This window comes from Chiloscyllium plagiosum, unplaced genomic scaffold (assembly GCF_037043375.1).
Source record: "Chiloscyllium plagiosum isolate Xiang-an unplaced genomic scaffold, Cpla_swu_hap1 HiC_scaffold_5, whole genome shotgun sequence".
In the NCBI taxonomy this organism is placed as follows: domain Eukaryota; kingdom Metazoa; phylum Chordata; class Chondrichthyes; order Orectolobiformes; family Hemiscylliidae; genus Chiloscyllium; species Chiloscyllium plagiosum.
In genome coordinates, this window is record NW_028270143.1 from 32,823,019 (window position 1) to 32,838,174 (window position 15,156).

At 38.6% G+C, this 15,156-nt stretch overlaps 1 protein-coding gene across 4 annotated transcripts in view; it reads right to left on the reverse strand.

Annotated features, from left to right (window-relative positions):
* Nucleotides 1-15,156, reverse strand: part of LOC122549778 (ATP-dependent translocase ABCB1-like) — a 104,770-nt gene that overhangs the window by 28,583 nt on the left and 61,031 nt on the right. For 3 of the 4 annotated variants that reach the window (XM_087987082.1, XM_043689799.2, XM_043689798.2), the window contains 6 exons: nt 13,476-13,631; nt 12,290-12,436; nt 9,587-9,691; nt 6,081-6,158; nt 4,848-4,931; nt 737-940 (listed from right to left, as the gene is read on the reverse strand). In XM_087987082.1, coding sequence (XP_087843208.1) covers nt 737-940; nt 4,848-4,931; nt 6,081-6,158; nt 9,587-9,691; nt 12,290-12,436; nt 13,476-13,631 — 774 coding nt within the window. The remainder of the gene's footprint in view (nt 1-736; nt 941-4,847; nt 4,932-6,080; nt 6,159-9,586; nt 9,692-12,289; nt 12,437-13,475; nt 13,632-15,156) is intronic. The other variant, XM_087987083.1, reaches the window with a different exon arrangement.

Genomic DNA, 15,156 nt, shown 5'->3' on the forward strand with positions numbered 1-15,156 from the left:
TTTGAGGGACTAAGAAGACATGAGAATGGTCGAGATGTATCCAGTAATAGAGGGTGTATGAGGTGGCATGCAGGATATGCGGGATAGTAGACAGGCATATGGTGGCATAACATTTGTGGGGTTGGCTGTAGGAATGAGTGGAAAGGCATAGGGCAGCATAGAAGTGAGCATGAGGTGGCATGGGTTGGCACTGATGGGGCATGGAGATTGTCTGGGGAGAAGGAAGTGAGTGCTGAAGCAATTTTTAAAAACAACTGTTATACAGTATCAATGTATAAATACTGGCCCTGTGCATCCAATGTTAGTAGCCTCTGTTTTCATTCTGGGTTCACTCGACCCATCTCCCTCAGAAGCCCACCAATAAAAGCTTGACTTTACACAGCATTTTCCCAGATCGGATTTATGGAACTAGAAAATTTCCCACTTCTGTGTTCCTGAGCTGTGAGCGAAATGTTTGGACTTGAGCATTTGTCTGTATATGTGTGGATGCAACTGTTTGTCTACATGTGTGCAAGTCTGTGTGGATGTGTATGTGTTTGTATGGGTGTGCATGTGGGTGAATTACAATGGATGGGGGTACACATTCATTTCTCCATGCTACATGTTAGTTTGCCAAAGAGGAAAAAAATGTTGTGCACATAAAAATTAGGTTATATATCCACATAGTCATTATAGGACATTCTTCAACATTTAATGTTCAAATCATCTGAAATTGATCATGGTGAGCTGACTTTACCTTTCCAGCTGCTTCAAGCTCTTTCTTATCACGACTTGTGTATCCCGTTAGAGATTTCATTTCAACCACTCCGGCCATAGCAAGGATGGGCACTATTGCTAGGACCAACAAGCTCATCTGCCACCCATATATGAATGATATAATAACAGCAGCTCCCATGCTTGCAATGTTTTGTGCTATTAGTCCTAATCTTGAACCTACAGTCTGAAATGAAATAAAAATTGGTAAACGTTCTGTAAGAAGTTTATCTAATTATTATCTCAGACAGTAAGTGGACAGTGCCAAGAAGTGATGTCTATCTTGTACAGTGCCTGACCTTGTACTTCTGTTACTTTAATAATCTTTCCTTTCTTTCAAAATTCCCTTTAGGTCCTTTAGTTTAGCCACTCCTTTATGTCTTTATTTTAACCTTTTCTACTTGCTTCTTATGCCTTGCCCTCCATTGTGCATTGCAAACTCTCACATCTGTGGAACCTGCCTGCTTCGGATGCTACTCATTTCCATGAGATGAAAGGAGATTGGGCTCTTTATCAGACAGGTAGTCCAGTCTGGTAGGATACTGATAGAATCACTACAATGTAGAAACAGGTCATTTGGCCCATCGAGACCACACTGACCCCCTGGAGAGCATTCCACTCACATCCACCCCTGTACCCTATAGCCTTGTTTTTCCCATGGCTAATCCTCCTAATCTACACATCCCTGGACACCATAGGCAATTTAGCATGGATTCAACTAGCCAGCACATCTTGGGAGGAAACCAGAGCACCCAGAGGAACCCACGCAGACATGGGGAGAATGTACAAACTCCACACAGACAGTTACCCAAGGCTAGAATCTAACCGGGGTCCCTGGTCTGAGGCAGCAGTGCTAACCACCGAGCCACTCTGCCACCCTGATAGGTTAGCAAGATTGAAAATTCTCCCCCTGACCCATCACAAGTCCTCCAAACATCACTAGCGGTTTAACTGTGGGATAAATTTATCTGGGGGTTCTCCAGCTCCTGTAACATGGAAGTTTAATGAAAATTATGTTTACGTAGCTATGGTAGCAGAGAGGAGCAATCCCTCAAAAATTTGTCCCTAGGTGACTTCCATTAACACAGGAATAGAATTTGGAAGGCTGCTCTCTTGTCTCCAATAAATGCCCCTGGTAAAGGATTGAAAGCATTTTTTTATTTAAAACCAGGAAACAAGGCACAATTTATTGAAATCTAAAAAAAAACTAGTTCAAGCAGATGATTCTGGATTAGTGGTGCTGGAAAAGCACAGCAGGTCAGACAGCATCTGAGGAGCAAGAAAATCGACGTTTCGGGCAAAAGCCCTTCATCAGGAATACAGGCTGTATTCCTGATGAAGGGCTTTTGCCCGAAACGCGATTTTCCTGCTCCTCGGATGCTGCCTTAACTGCTGTGCTTTTCCAGCACCACTAATCCAGAATCTGGTTTCCAGCATCTGCAGTCATTGTTTTTATCAAGCAGATGATTGCCAAGGAAGGCTGTGGAGGCCAAGTCATTGAAAGGTAGAGATATATAGTTTCTTGATTAGTCAGGGAATTAAAGGTTATGAGGAGAATGAGGTTGAGAAATATATCAGCCATGACTGAACAGTGGAGTAGATTCAATGGGCCGAATGGCCAAATTCTGCTCCTTTATCTTATAGTCTTATGATCCATTCTTTCTGTGGCATTGGAAAGGCAGTGCAGAGCTGACCAAATAGGCACAGATTGTATGCCTGGAGAGAGAGGTCAATTTGGAGAATTGCTCCAGTGCTTGTTGGTATATCTGATCCAAGACAAAGCCACTGCTAGTGTTGAGGTGGAGTCTCTCTATCATGGGATTTTTCACTTTGCAGAGGGAGAGCGGAGTATTTCTTCTTCTTCTTCTTCTTCTGCTTTAGTTCTGTTACCAACACGGAGTAGTGTCTGTATTTTACCACCATTTCCACAGATATTGCTAGTTAGACAAGGCATGACCTGCTGAAATGGAATCCTGCTAATGAAAACCTTGAAGTGGAAAGCAATCTGAAAATGGGTTCTGAAGATTTCAAAGGGAGACAACCTTAGCTATTTCCCACAGCTGCTTCTTTCGTTGAGGGATTCAGGCACGGGAAGGTTGGCAAGTGTAGTATGGGGATTTAGTAAGATCCAATTTATTTAGATGCAAACATGGAGCTGAATTTCATTTTCTCTCACCGCACCATCCAGAAGTTAAACAAAAATTGATAGGGTGTCTCCAAAGGATCAGTGGAGTTTGTCTGGTCCTGAGGAAAGCATCAGTGATAGGATTCGAATGTTTGCCCTTAGCTCCCAGGAAACATCAACAGCTGCATTTGCACTCACAGCCAGAAAGGTTCACAGCCCCACTGTCTGTGGAGAGGCAAAGCCAAGGACATGGGGGTCCTATTGAATGTTCCCACTAGCTGCCATTCGGCTGACATTGAGGTACTCTTTTGCATTCAGGTGAGAGAGCCGGCAGTGGGAGGTTACTCTCACAGATCTCCAAGATGGTCATGGATACTGCGGGATGGGGGAAATGTAGAAAATGGGGATGGTATAGAAGTAAGATCAAACACTGGGGTTCAGTGAGTGGGGTGACAGAAACCATCATGGGACTGGGATTGTTGAAGATTGGAATGTGGAGTGGGGATAAAGGAGAAGTCAGCTGCCACCACAGCATGGAGAGGAGATTAATGCTAAGATGGATGGGAGTCATAAGGCCATAAGACCATAAGATGTAAAAGCAGAAATTAGGCCATTCAGTCCATTGAGTCTGTTCCACCATTTAATCATGGGTGTTAAACTTCTCAACCACTTTTCCCTGATTTCTTCCCATAACCCTTGATCCCCTTGATACCCAAGAGCCTATCTATCTCAGTCTTAAATATACTCAATGGCTTGGCCTCCACTGCCTTCTGTGGCAATGAATTCCATATTTCACCACTTTCTGGCTGAAGAAGTTTCTCCTTATCTCCATTCTAAAAGGTCTTCCCTTAACTCTAACGCTATGTCTTTGGGTCCTAGTCTTTCTTACCAATGGAAACATCTTCCCAACATCTACTCTGTCCAGTCCATTCAGTACTCTATGTTTCAATTAGACCACCCCTCATCCTTCTAAGCTCCATTGAGTGTAAACCCAGAGTCCTCAAACATTCCTCATGTGTTAAGTTGTTCATTCCTGGGACCATTCTTGTGAACCTCCTCTGAACACGCTCCAGGGCCAGTACATCCTTCCTGAGATATGGGGCTCAAAACTGCACACAATACTCCAAATGTGGTCTGATCAGAACCTTATAGGGCCTCAGAAGTACTTCTCTGCTTTTATATTCAAAGTACATCCCTGCTTTTATATTCAATGCCTTTATAGATTCAGAGAATAGAGTTCTCGCTCCCCAGAGAGAACATAGAACATAGAACATAGAAGAATACAGCACAGTACAGGCCCTTTGGCCCTCGATGTTGCGCCGATCCAAGCCCACCTAACCTATACTAACCCACTATCCTCCATATACCTATCCAATGCCCGCTTAAATGCCCATAAAGAGGGAGAGTCCACCACTGCTACTGGCAGGGCATTCCATGAACTTACGACTCGCTGAGTGAAGAACCTACCCCTAACTTCAGTCCTATATCTACCCCCCCTTAATTTAAAGCTATGCCCCCTTGTAATACCCGACTCCATACGCGGGAAAAGGTTCACACTGTCAACCCTATCTAACCCCCTAATCATCTTGTACACCTCAATCAAGTCACCCCTAAACCTTCTTTTCTCTAATGAAAACAGCCCCAAGTGTCTCAGTCTTTCCTCATACGATCTTCGGAGAGAAGGAGAGAGAAAGATCATAATAGCAGAGGGGAGGTCAAAGCTGCCTTGTGGGATCTAGGATCATATCTTTTACTCATTTTTGCCCAAAGTACAAATGTAATTTTGTGTAATGCAAACTCTTTATTGAAGTTACATAATTATACCTAAAAACATAGTTCTCAATCCATTTAATCATACAATACATCCATGACCTGTCAAATAACATTTTTTAAAATCAGTGATTTCAATAGCTGACAATGTATGATAAATGCAGAACTTTGGAATGTGTACAAAGAACAAGTTACGCACTGTTTGGACTTGTGATGCCTCTGTTGCCAGTCTTGTGGTTAGGGCACCAGTGCTATTTTTCTTATCATCAAACCAAGCAATCTCCTAGAGACAGAATGAAGCAGAAACTATGAATGGAATGGAGAACCAAAGTGAAATATTACTAGCACTGACAATTTATAGATTGCTGCATATTTTGACAGTTTTGACTTTTGACAATATGCAATATACTGTGTCTGTGCATGCATGTGTGCGTGCGTGTTAGTTCATACTACTTTGCATCTTATAGCTGCAACATGAATTTAAATGGAGCATTTAATGTATTAGAAAATTCCCAAGGTGTTCCTCAGGAAGATTGTCAATGTATGAAACCAATTCACACAGGGAGATAATAGGACAAAGTAACCAAAAACTTGGCAGAAAAGTGGCATCTTAAGCAAAGAGAATGAAGACTGTCAAATACCTATCTGGTAATCTCAGTTAATACATGCCAGATATCTTGATAAAATACATTCATGAGCTGTATTATACGAAACTTGGAACAGAAGTCCTTAATTCCTATAGTGGGCTCTTAAAACAAATTTTCATGACATGTAATCACTTCAAACCTATTGATGTAAATGGATGTTTATAAAGCGCCACAGAAAATACAATTTAAAAAGATTCAGAAAATAAAAGGAGAAAGTTAAATCAAAAAGACATTTATCATTAATGACAAATAGCCACAGAAATATTCTCCTTCGGTTCTGTTCGCCAACATAACAACTTATATTTGTACTGTGCCTTTCATACTTTAAAGTACGTGATGATACAAACCCAAATAAGGTGAAATTAGGGCAAATGGCCAAAAGATTATGGACGGTGCGACAGGTTCAACATATAAATGGAATAATATAGTTTAGAGGTCACCAAAAGTTTTCAGCAGCAGATAAATGGAGGCAGAGGCAGAATCAGTCAAGCTGCTGACATAAATTGGCAATGTAAGCGATGGTGAGATAAATTGTCAGAAGCTCATCTGGGGGTCAATATGACATTAGCTTTTCAAACAGATTGTTGTAGACTCAGACATTTACTCAGGCGTGTCATGAAATTGGTAGCCAGGGAATTCTCTCTTCATGAGTTGGCACTAAGGACACATTGATTAATGAGAAAACATTTCTCAGCCTATTCCTCTTGAAACAATATAAATCAGCCACGTTTTAGACCTAAAAAGAGTTCATGAACATTACACCATGTTGCATCACAATTACAAACCTGACGTAACATTGCCTTGAAGGCCATAGATCGCAGTTTCTGAGTGAGGATTTCCCCAGCCTTTCCAAACATAAAGCCCTGAAAAATAACAAAGCAAACTTCATATGATAATTCTTAGATCATTATCCCATTACCAGAACATTTCAAAAAGCCAAAAGTAAACTTTTAAAATCTTTACATTGTTGACAGATTGGGATAACGTATGTTCATTAACCTTTTCAAAAATAGCATTGTATTTTTATTTATCTGTTGGTGTCATTGTTCATAGACCATGTAAAACAAAAACTTGGTGTTAAGCCCTGTGAGGGCTTGAGTTTCCAATTTGGAAACAGGGAAGTCGTTATAATTTCTGCACCATACAGTACCTCATACATTTGAAACTACTATCTATATATGGGTAATATTGTACCATTATTTTTCCACCACTTTAGGCTGTCCTTTCCATTAGACTTGTAGCCCCAAACAGTATTTATACATTGCATTTATTTATTGCTTTTTTGCCCATACATAGTCTGTTCTCTGATGGTCAGTTTGTATCCAAATGAAAATAAAACTATTTTTTCTGGCAGTGCTTAATACTGAGGTACTGTCTCCAATTTTCACTCTTGATTTATCTTTCACATTCTGACAAAATCAACTTGTGCAGCTGTTTGTTAGCATACAACTGACCATGAAATAGCAAGGGAAGAAAGTATTTTGTGCATTTTTGATTAAGTCCCCTAACAGTAGTTGTAATGTAGAGCACAGTATAAATCAGGAAATTAGAGGTTCATATCATAAGGGTAATATGGTATATATGGAAAGTATTAATATTCATACAGACTGGGCAAAACAAATTTGTAATAGAGGAGGACATATAGAATGTATCTAAGATAGTTTTCTGTATCAGTAGTTTGAAGAACCAGTTATGAATAGGTTATTGGTTCTAGTGTTGTACAATGGGAAAGGGTTAATTAATAACCTTGTAACGAAGGGATCTCTAGGAAAGAGAGACCATTGTATGTTGGAAAATTGGAATGAGTTTGGAAGTTAGTTAATTGTCCAAAACAAGGGTCTTGCCATTAAACAAAGCAAAGTGATGTAGCTATGAGGAAAGAGTGAACTAAAGTTGATTGGAAAACAACATTAAAAGATATATGCCCAGATTTTATAGTTGCCAAATGGCCATTTTGCAGCATAGAGGGGAGTTTTGCATTGGGGACTCTACCACGTCCCTGATATTACAAACCTGAAGAGAATTTCCTGGGAAAATGAAGATTCCACTGGCACCTTACCATGCTACCCTCTTGCATCCTAACCTCACATTTACCTTACCTACCTACCCTTTCACAGGATCTGTAAAAGTGTCTGCTTCTGACACTGGCTGTTTAAGTTACAGAATACAGCAATAAACTACTGTGCAAAGGGGGCATGGCCTGCTTTACCCCTACGATCTTGCACAGACCTGCCAGAGTTACGACATGTTCCACATTTCTGAAGGAGCCCTAATCGGAACCTCCTATCAGAAATGCGAAGGAGTGGAGTCGCAATCTGAGTGTGGCAATGCTGAATATTATACAAGTTGGGTTTAGTAATAAAATGCTACTGTTGGCCCACCTTTTTTGTCACTTGGAAAACCCAGCTGATAAAGACAAACAATGGGCTTGGATTTAAAGGATTAAGACATAATTTACAACAAATATATATTTCTTTTAAGGGAGAAACACTACACAAAAGATATTCAAGTGTGACAAAACTAAGCAATTAATAGCTTTAGATCAAAGGAAAAGGCTTCGAGTGTTCATAAAAAGATTTCTGAAGATTGGGTGGATTTTGGAATTCAGTAGCGGTGATCCAAAAATTGGTAAGGCAAGAGAAAATAGGAAATGGAAACAGAGTAACACAAGACTTGAGATCAGAAAATAAACTCTGCTACTGAATTATCAACAAAGAGACACTAAATTAGTGCATTGCATCTGTCTTTACAATAGAAAACATACAACAAATTCTGGAAAAAAGTGGGAAACCAAATGTTTAGCAAGAAAGATGAATTTAAAGAAATCAGTATAATGATAAAGAAATGATACTTCATAAACTAAAGAACTAAACGACAACAAACATTAACTCACTGAAACTGGCAACTCAAAGAAACTTATCAGAAAAATAATCATTTTTGATCAGACTACCATGGCTATGCATGAGTAGATTGATTTCAAAGAACTAAAAACAATTTCAAAAGATAACAGAATTGTTGACAGTCTGACAAAAAATAGTGGCTAGCACTATTGCACCTAGAATTTCAGATCTTAGCTGATACTAATTCATTCGAAGAAAAATGGCTCAATGACAGAATTAAAGTAGCATTGATGGGAATACAGTATATGATTGTCATAGCCAAACATTGGCATTGGCAGTCCAGTAGAGCTGCCTGTGGACAAACTATAGTTCGTTTCTGTGTATTTATTTTCTTCTGAGGCAGTACATCATGATCAAGGGTGACTTTGTCCCATTCCAATATTTCCGAGATAACTGGTTCATCAATTGTGCAATTTGCAGCCTGTGGTGGTATTGGAAGGGTTAGTTCAATGAAGTTTGAATGCTCCCCTGACAACTCAATTTGCCTCCACAGTTACCCAATAAATGTTCAGTGCCTTTCAATTTTGATAGCTCATAAATTGGCAGCCGTGCTCACCTATTCAGGGATACTCTGAGGCCTTCCCAAATTATTTCAGCTGTCTTCCTAGGTGTCTCCTACCACAACCAAGTTCCAAATAGAGCAATGGGGCTAGGCATAATATATATAACCCAGTCGAGCTGGTTTTCAGCGATTAGTATTCCAATGCTGAATACTATACAAGTTGGGTTTAGTAATAAAATGCGACTGTTGGCCCGCCTTTTTTGTCACTTGTCCAACACTTTTTCTGCTGCTAGTTGTGCAAGATGCTGAAGCATACAGAAACATGGCAATCACTATTGCCCGATAAATTATGACCTTAGTCCTGAGTTTGAGGTACTGGCTCTTAAATAATCAGAATGTAGGGAAAGAAACTAGCTCCTCCCACAGAAATGTAAATTATGTGCATTATAAACTACTGCCTTAAAGATGCTATTAAATATTTTTAAAGGCACACTAAAGTGCCTATGGCTGTCTTTATACCCAGAACCTAATTCATGTGCTGAATGTGAAACTTTAAATAAATCATTTTCACATTTTTACTATCCTAAATGTTTAAAATCCACAGGGACATTTTTGTATTTCCATTTTGCTGTTCTAATTTTATTTTAGCTCATTTTTAATATTATTTCTCTTCTGTTTGATTTGGATGTTATTGTTTGTCTAACATAATATTTAGAAAACTGTATTTGATAAAGTTTTTCCAATATTTTGAATGGCAAAGAGCCATTAAGTCTCCAGGTTATATTTTGAGACAACAATAATTTTTTTATTTGTTGCAGTCACTTTGAAAATACAATGCAACTACATTGAGACATTATTGACTGTACTATTTGCAGCATAAGATACTTACTTGTAAGAAATATGTAACAAACGAAATTAAACCAATAACAAAGAACAAAATCGAATAAAGATCAGCTTGTTGCCTGATCACTGCTTTATCAGTTTCAGTAAAGATCTGGAGGAAGAAACAAAATAGATTAACTGTGAAAGATTAAACAGTACTTTAGTTAAGAGATACATAACAACAGGAGGAAAAATTTTGAGGTGTTTTGGCTGTGATCTAGAAGAAGCAGATCACAATTGCTATCATCGTCCTATTGTCCTATCGTCCTAGTTGCTCGTTGTCCTCATGTTGAGGGAATTATATCTTACTGTGAAATTTTATTTTTGAAAATTTTATGCCAATAGCTCTGTATTAATGAAATTTGGTAACTCTAATTTAAATGAAATAAATGTCTCTTCTCACCCTTATCCTAGGCTTCCCCACATCCCCTCTCCAGCCCCAACTCGAACTCTGTGAAATAACTAGGAACCTGGTTACCAATGAGGAGATGCACTACAGCAATGAGAAACAAGCCTAAGTGAATGGACAGTCAATTTTTCACCAACCCCAATCATCTTTGCATGAAATTTGCAGAGTTACATTTCAACCATTTCCTAATCTCTCTACTGTTACTTTTACTTGGTCTGAATTTTAGAAAAAGAAAATATTTTCCAAGTCAGTGGGAACTAAAAGCTAGTGCAGTGAAAAATTACCTTCTCATTTGCTTTTAATCTGTTTTGCATTGCTAATGTGAAACATTTTCTCTCCTTTGTGCCATAACATCCTTTTTCACTTCCTAGCAACATACAATTAGACGAGAGGACATTCTTCACCTCTCGCCATAAGGCCTGAGCAAGGTAGGGATGGGAGGGGGTTAATTTTATATCTCAATGCTAGCAACATCGATAGCAGGTTAAAAAGATGGAGTAGATACACAGCCAATTATATGGGCTGATAGTCACTTAACATAAACATGGTGGGAAGTAGGAAGGCAGTGTGAGAAAAGGGGAGTTACAGCTGCTGAACCTGCAAAGCAGGAGTTGCAAGAAGAGGCTACAACATAGTTGAGTATACTCTCAAATATTGTTCTGACATCATCTGCTTCAAACCAAACGAAGGCAGGAACAGAATTACCAAACTACTGTCTCCTCAAAAAAAGAAGATTCCAATCCGTATAAAAGTGTTATGACACTAACTGATGAAAATACTGGACAATTCCAATTGGAGAATGAAACCTGGTTTGAGAGATCCTCAGAGTGATGTTTTGCAATTGGTTACTGCGGTGGTCAGTCAGAAAAAAAACCTCACATGAGGGTGCAGAAGCTCTTTAATACCAAGACATTTGTTTATTACATCTATAAAGTTAGAAAAAAACCTTAACACAAACAGCGAAACAAATTTTAACCTGTTTCCAAATTTGATCCTTTTACAGAAATTCAAGCCAAAAGCAATTTCACTCCTATCTCAACATTTTGTTTCTATTTACCTGACTCCTCTCAGTTTTTTATTCTTGGATTGTGAGAGAATTTTACAATTGCTTTCTTAGTTTGCTAATATGAACACTTCACAATTCTGAAGGCCTAAACTTTTTCACTTCTAACAATTTGAAGATTTCTATACAAACTCTCCTTCCTTGCAAGCTTCACAAATTAAAACTCTTTGGCGATAGTGACCAGTTTCCCTGAACTAAACTAAACTTGTTTCTGATCTTAACTCCTAATTCTTCTGTTCAGAAACTTTCCAACTTATATTCTGAAGACAAAATCAAACTTACAGCCTTAATGTGTTTTCATTCTTTGTCACAAACTCAACATTTGTCCTTTAGCCCTACATGGATTCCAGTCAGGCACTTTATTGCATATAGTCATAGAGCATGAAAATAGACCCTTCGGCCCTACGAGTCCATGCCTACCATAATCCCAAACTTGCCTGCACTTAGCACGTATCCCTCCAAACATTTCTTATTCGTGTACTTATCTAAATGTCTTTTAAATGCTGTAACTGTACCCGCATTCATCACTCTCGCTGGAAGTTCATTCCACAAGTAAATCATTGCCTGTGTTAAAAAAAAATGCCCTTATGTCTTTTTAAAATCTTTCTCCTCTCACCTTAAAAACATGCCCTCTATTCTTGAAATCCCCCATCCTAAGGAAGAGACACCTGCCATCCACCTTACTTTACACCCCTCATGATTTAATAAACCTCTATAAGATCACCCCTGAACCTCTAACGAACCAGTGAAAAGTCCCAGCTTATCCAGCCTCTCCTTATGATTAAAATCCTCCATTCCCAGCAACATCCTGGTAAATTGTGTCCAAACACTCTCCCGCTTGATAATATCCTACCTAAAACAGGGTGACTTGAATTGAACACACTTCAAAAGAGGTCTCACCAATGTCCTGTACAACTGCAACATAATGTCCCAACTCTGATACTTAAAGGGCTGAGCAATGAAGGCATTGCATGCCATATAGTCACATATGCAGTCACATACTTTCTTGGAGTTGATAAACTTAAGTCACTTTTCCAAATTAATTTCTGCTTTGTTTTTGTTAAAAATAAAATAGTTCCATTGAATTGACCTACATCATCCACCTCCCCAAATCCATATCCCAAATTACAATATGTATATATCATACACTTTTTAAGCCATAACACAAATTAACGGCAGCAAAGTATTATATGCACAGTGTAATAAAAATAAATGTTGAAAAGGTGTTGCATGCTTACACTAATAATCTTTGCAAATATAATGCAAAAGGCAGGATGAGTTGCTCCATTGATACTCGCACCTATGACTCCCAGAAATATGTATGGCCACTCTGATTTGTTCAATTTGAAAAGTTTTAGAAATGAAACACTTCGGAGTTTTTCTTCCTATTTCAAAAAGATAAGCATCAGACAAAGCTATGCTATTTGTTACATGCATATCAATGGATATTTCAGTCAGATCCATATGCCACTGAGCATTTTGGTGAAGACAAGGTGGTCTAAAAAAGAGTCACTACATACTATCTTAAGATGGAATATAAAATTCCAACCATCAGAAAAATCAGAGCTTTGAGCAACCTGAGGTAGTTCCATCCAGCTGGATGACACTTTCGGAGGAGAATTGTATGGTTAATTATATCAATCATTCATTACCAATCACACATAAGGGTACCAGCCAAGCCAATTACTTCATTCAACCATAAAACATCTTGGAAAATGTGCAGGTTTTTTTCTGAATATCCGTTTTTTATCAAGTTTAATGCTTTACAATAGAGATTTTCTTGGCACTTCAGAACTCTCAACTAACTAGTCATGATCGTCCTTGAAGTGAAGAGGCATTGAGTTAGTTGAAGTTTGGAATTGAGGTGGTGGCATAGCAACACAAAGGTCACACTTCCAAATATCAAAAATGGTCAAGGGAGATTTGACAATTTGATATCTGAGCCAGGCAGACTCGTAATACTTCAGAAAACTACAGGATCAATAAGCTGAACAGAAAAATTAAGAGAACTGCAAATGATGGAAATCAATAAGCTGGTCTGGCTCACTATGAATCAAATTGCCAGAGGACACCCTGACCCTGGAGGAGTATGCTGGCCAATCAGTAGGATGCCTTGCTCTGGTGAGTTACATGGTATTTGCTGGTTAAACACCAGTAAATGTGCTGGTCTCTGCCAACCTGCACCAAAGCTGGATAATCTCAGATGCATGGACTAATGCACAGGCAGAAATCCACAGCACAGGTTTTGTCATAGTTTACTTTCTTAAATTAGAAGATTTCTGCAAATGTCAGACACGTGACTGATCAAAAATTCCTTCTTGTCTGAATTGGTTAATTGGTTAGTTAATAGTAATCTGTGATAAAACAATTGTAATTGCTTTACTTATAAAATTAGGAGTAAATTTAAGATTGAGATTCCATTACCTCTGCCTTATTTTCTTCCACTTCAATTTCAGTCTCATTACCACTTCTGGTGCTTGATTTGTTGGATAGGGTGCGCTTGCAGAGAAGATTTTCAGATTCATCTTGCTCCTCCCCGTTTTCTGTTCTCTTGTGTTCTTCCTCTGTGCTTTTAAATGACTGTAGATATATTAAACAATGAATGGTTTATTGCAATTAATTTCAAAATACCCTTACTACCTGACAGATTATGTTGAGTATCTTTTCTGCTTGGAGCTCATTCAAATAGTAACTTCAATACAATTTCATTTCCGCATGAGAATGATCCAAGCATGAATCATTATAAATTACTGGGCTGGTTTGATATTGTAATGGTTAGAAGTACCAAATACATCTTTTCACTTCATAGAAGGTGAAATTGATCTTGACTTCTGAATGTCAGAAATCCAGAGTTTGCCAGTCTGTCATCCAAATCATTTAGCTCAAAAACCACATAGATTCATGTCGAACTCTGAGCTCAAAAACTGCATGAATTTATGTAAAACTCTGCTATTTCACTTCTTAGATTGGAATCAATCTAAACATGAGGTCATAGACAGAGAACACAGGGGCTAACACTTTCAACATATTGTCTAGCTATCACCATTGTTAACAGCTAACCCGAGAATGCAACTTTAAAAAAAAGGGTTTTGTGATTTACACATGAAAGAAGTGAAACCATCATTGTATTCTAACAGATGAAAGGCTTAACAGACAATCAATTTTTCAATGTATAATTTCAGTTACATCACACTGTAAATTTTTGCTATAAATTCTGTGTTACGATCGAGCCCTCCACAATCACCTGATGAAGGAGCGTTGCTCCGAAAGCTAGTGTGCTTCAAATTAGACCTGTTGAACTATAACCTGGTGTTGTGTGATTTTTAACTTTGTACACCCCAGTCCAACACCAGCATCTCTGAATCATGACAATTTAGCTCTTCGGTCCACTAGTCTGATTACTCAGTGTAAATGTGATGCTTTCTACAGACCCATCCAGTTAGTTACCTATATATCATTCTTTAACTTGTGAGTTCCTGCACGTAATTAACAAGTATTGATTATCAGTTAACAATACAACTGCCATTTCAGTAATACACTCACATGCCAACATATCAATTAGGACCGGGGGTGGGGGTGGATCATTTGGCCTCGTTAGCTTGTTCCACAATTTAACAAAATCATGGCCACTTTGATTGTAACTTTATTCCCACCTGTGCCTGACAATCTTTCACTCCCTTACTTACCAAAATTCTATCTATCTGTACCTTCAAACCAGTCAAAAGGTTTGCTTCCATCACCCCAAACACTCATGATGCTCTGAGAGTGGAAAAAAAAATCTCCTCAGCTCCATCTTAAATAGGCAGCTCTTTATGTTTTAATGATGACTTGTAGTTCTAGATTCTCCCACAAGATGAAACATCTTTCCCACATCCGCATAGTCATGACCACTGAGGAATTTTATATCTTCCAAACAAATTGACTCTTACTCTTCTGAACTGCAGCAGATACAAGCCTAGCCTGTCAGCCAGTCCTCATTAGACAACTCACCCATTCCAGCTATTAGTCTAGTAAACCTTCTCTGAACTGCTTGCAATGCATTTACAACCTGCCTTAAATAAGGAGGCCAATACTGACACAGAAACAGATGTACAATATATCAGAG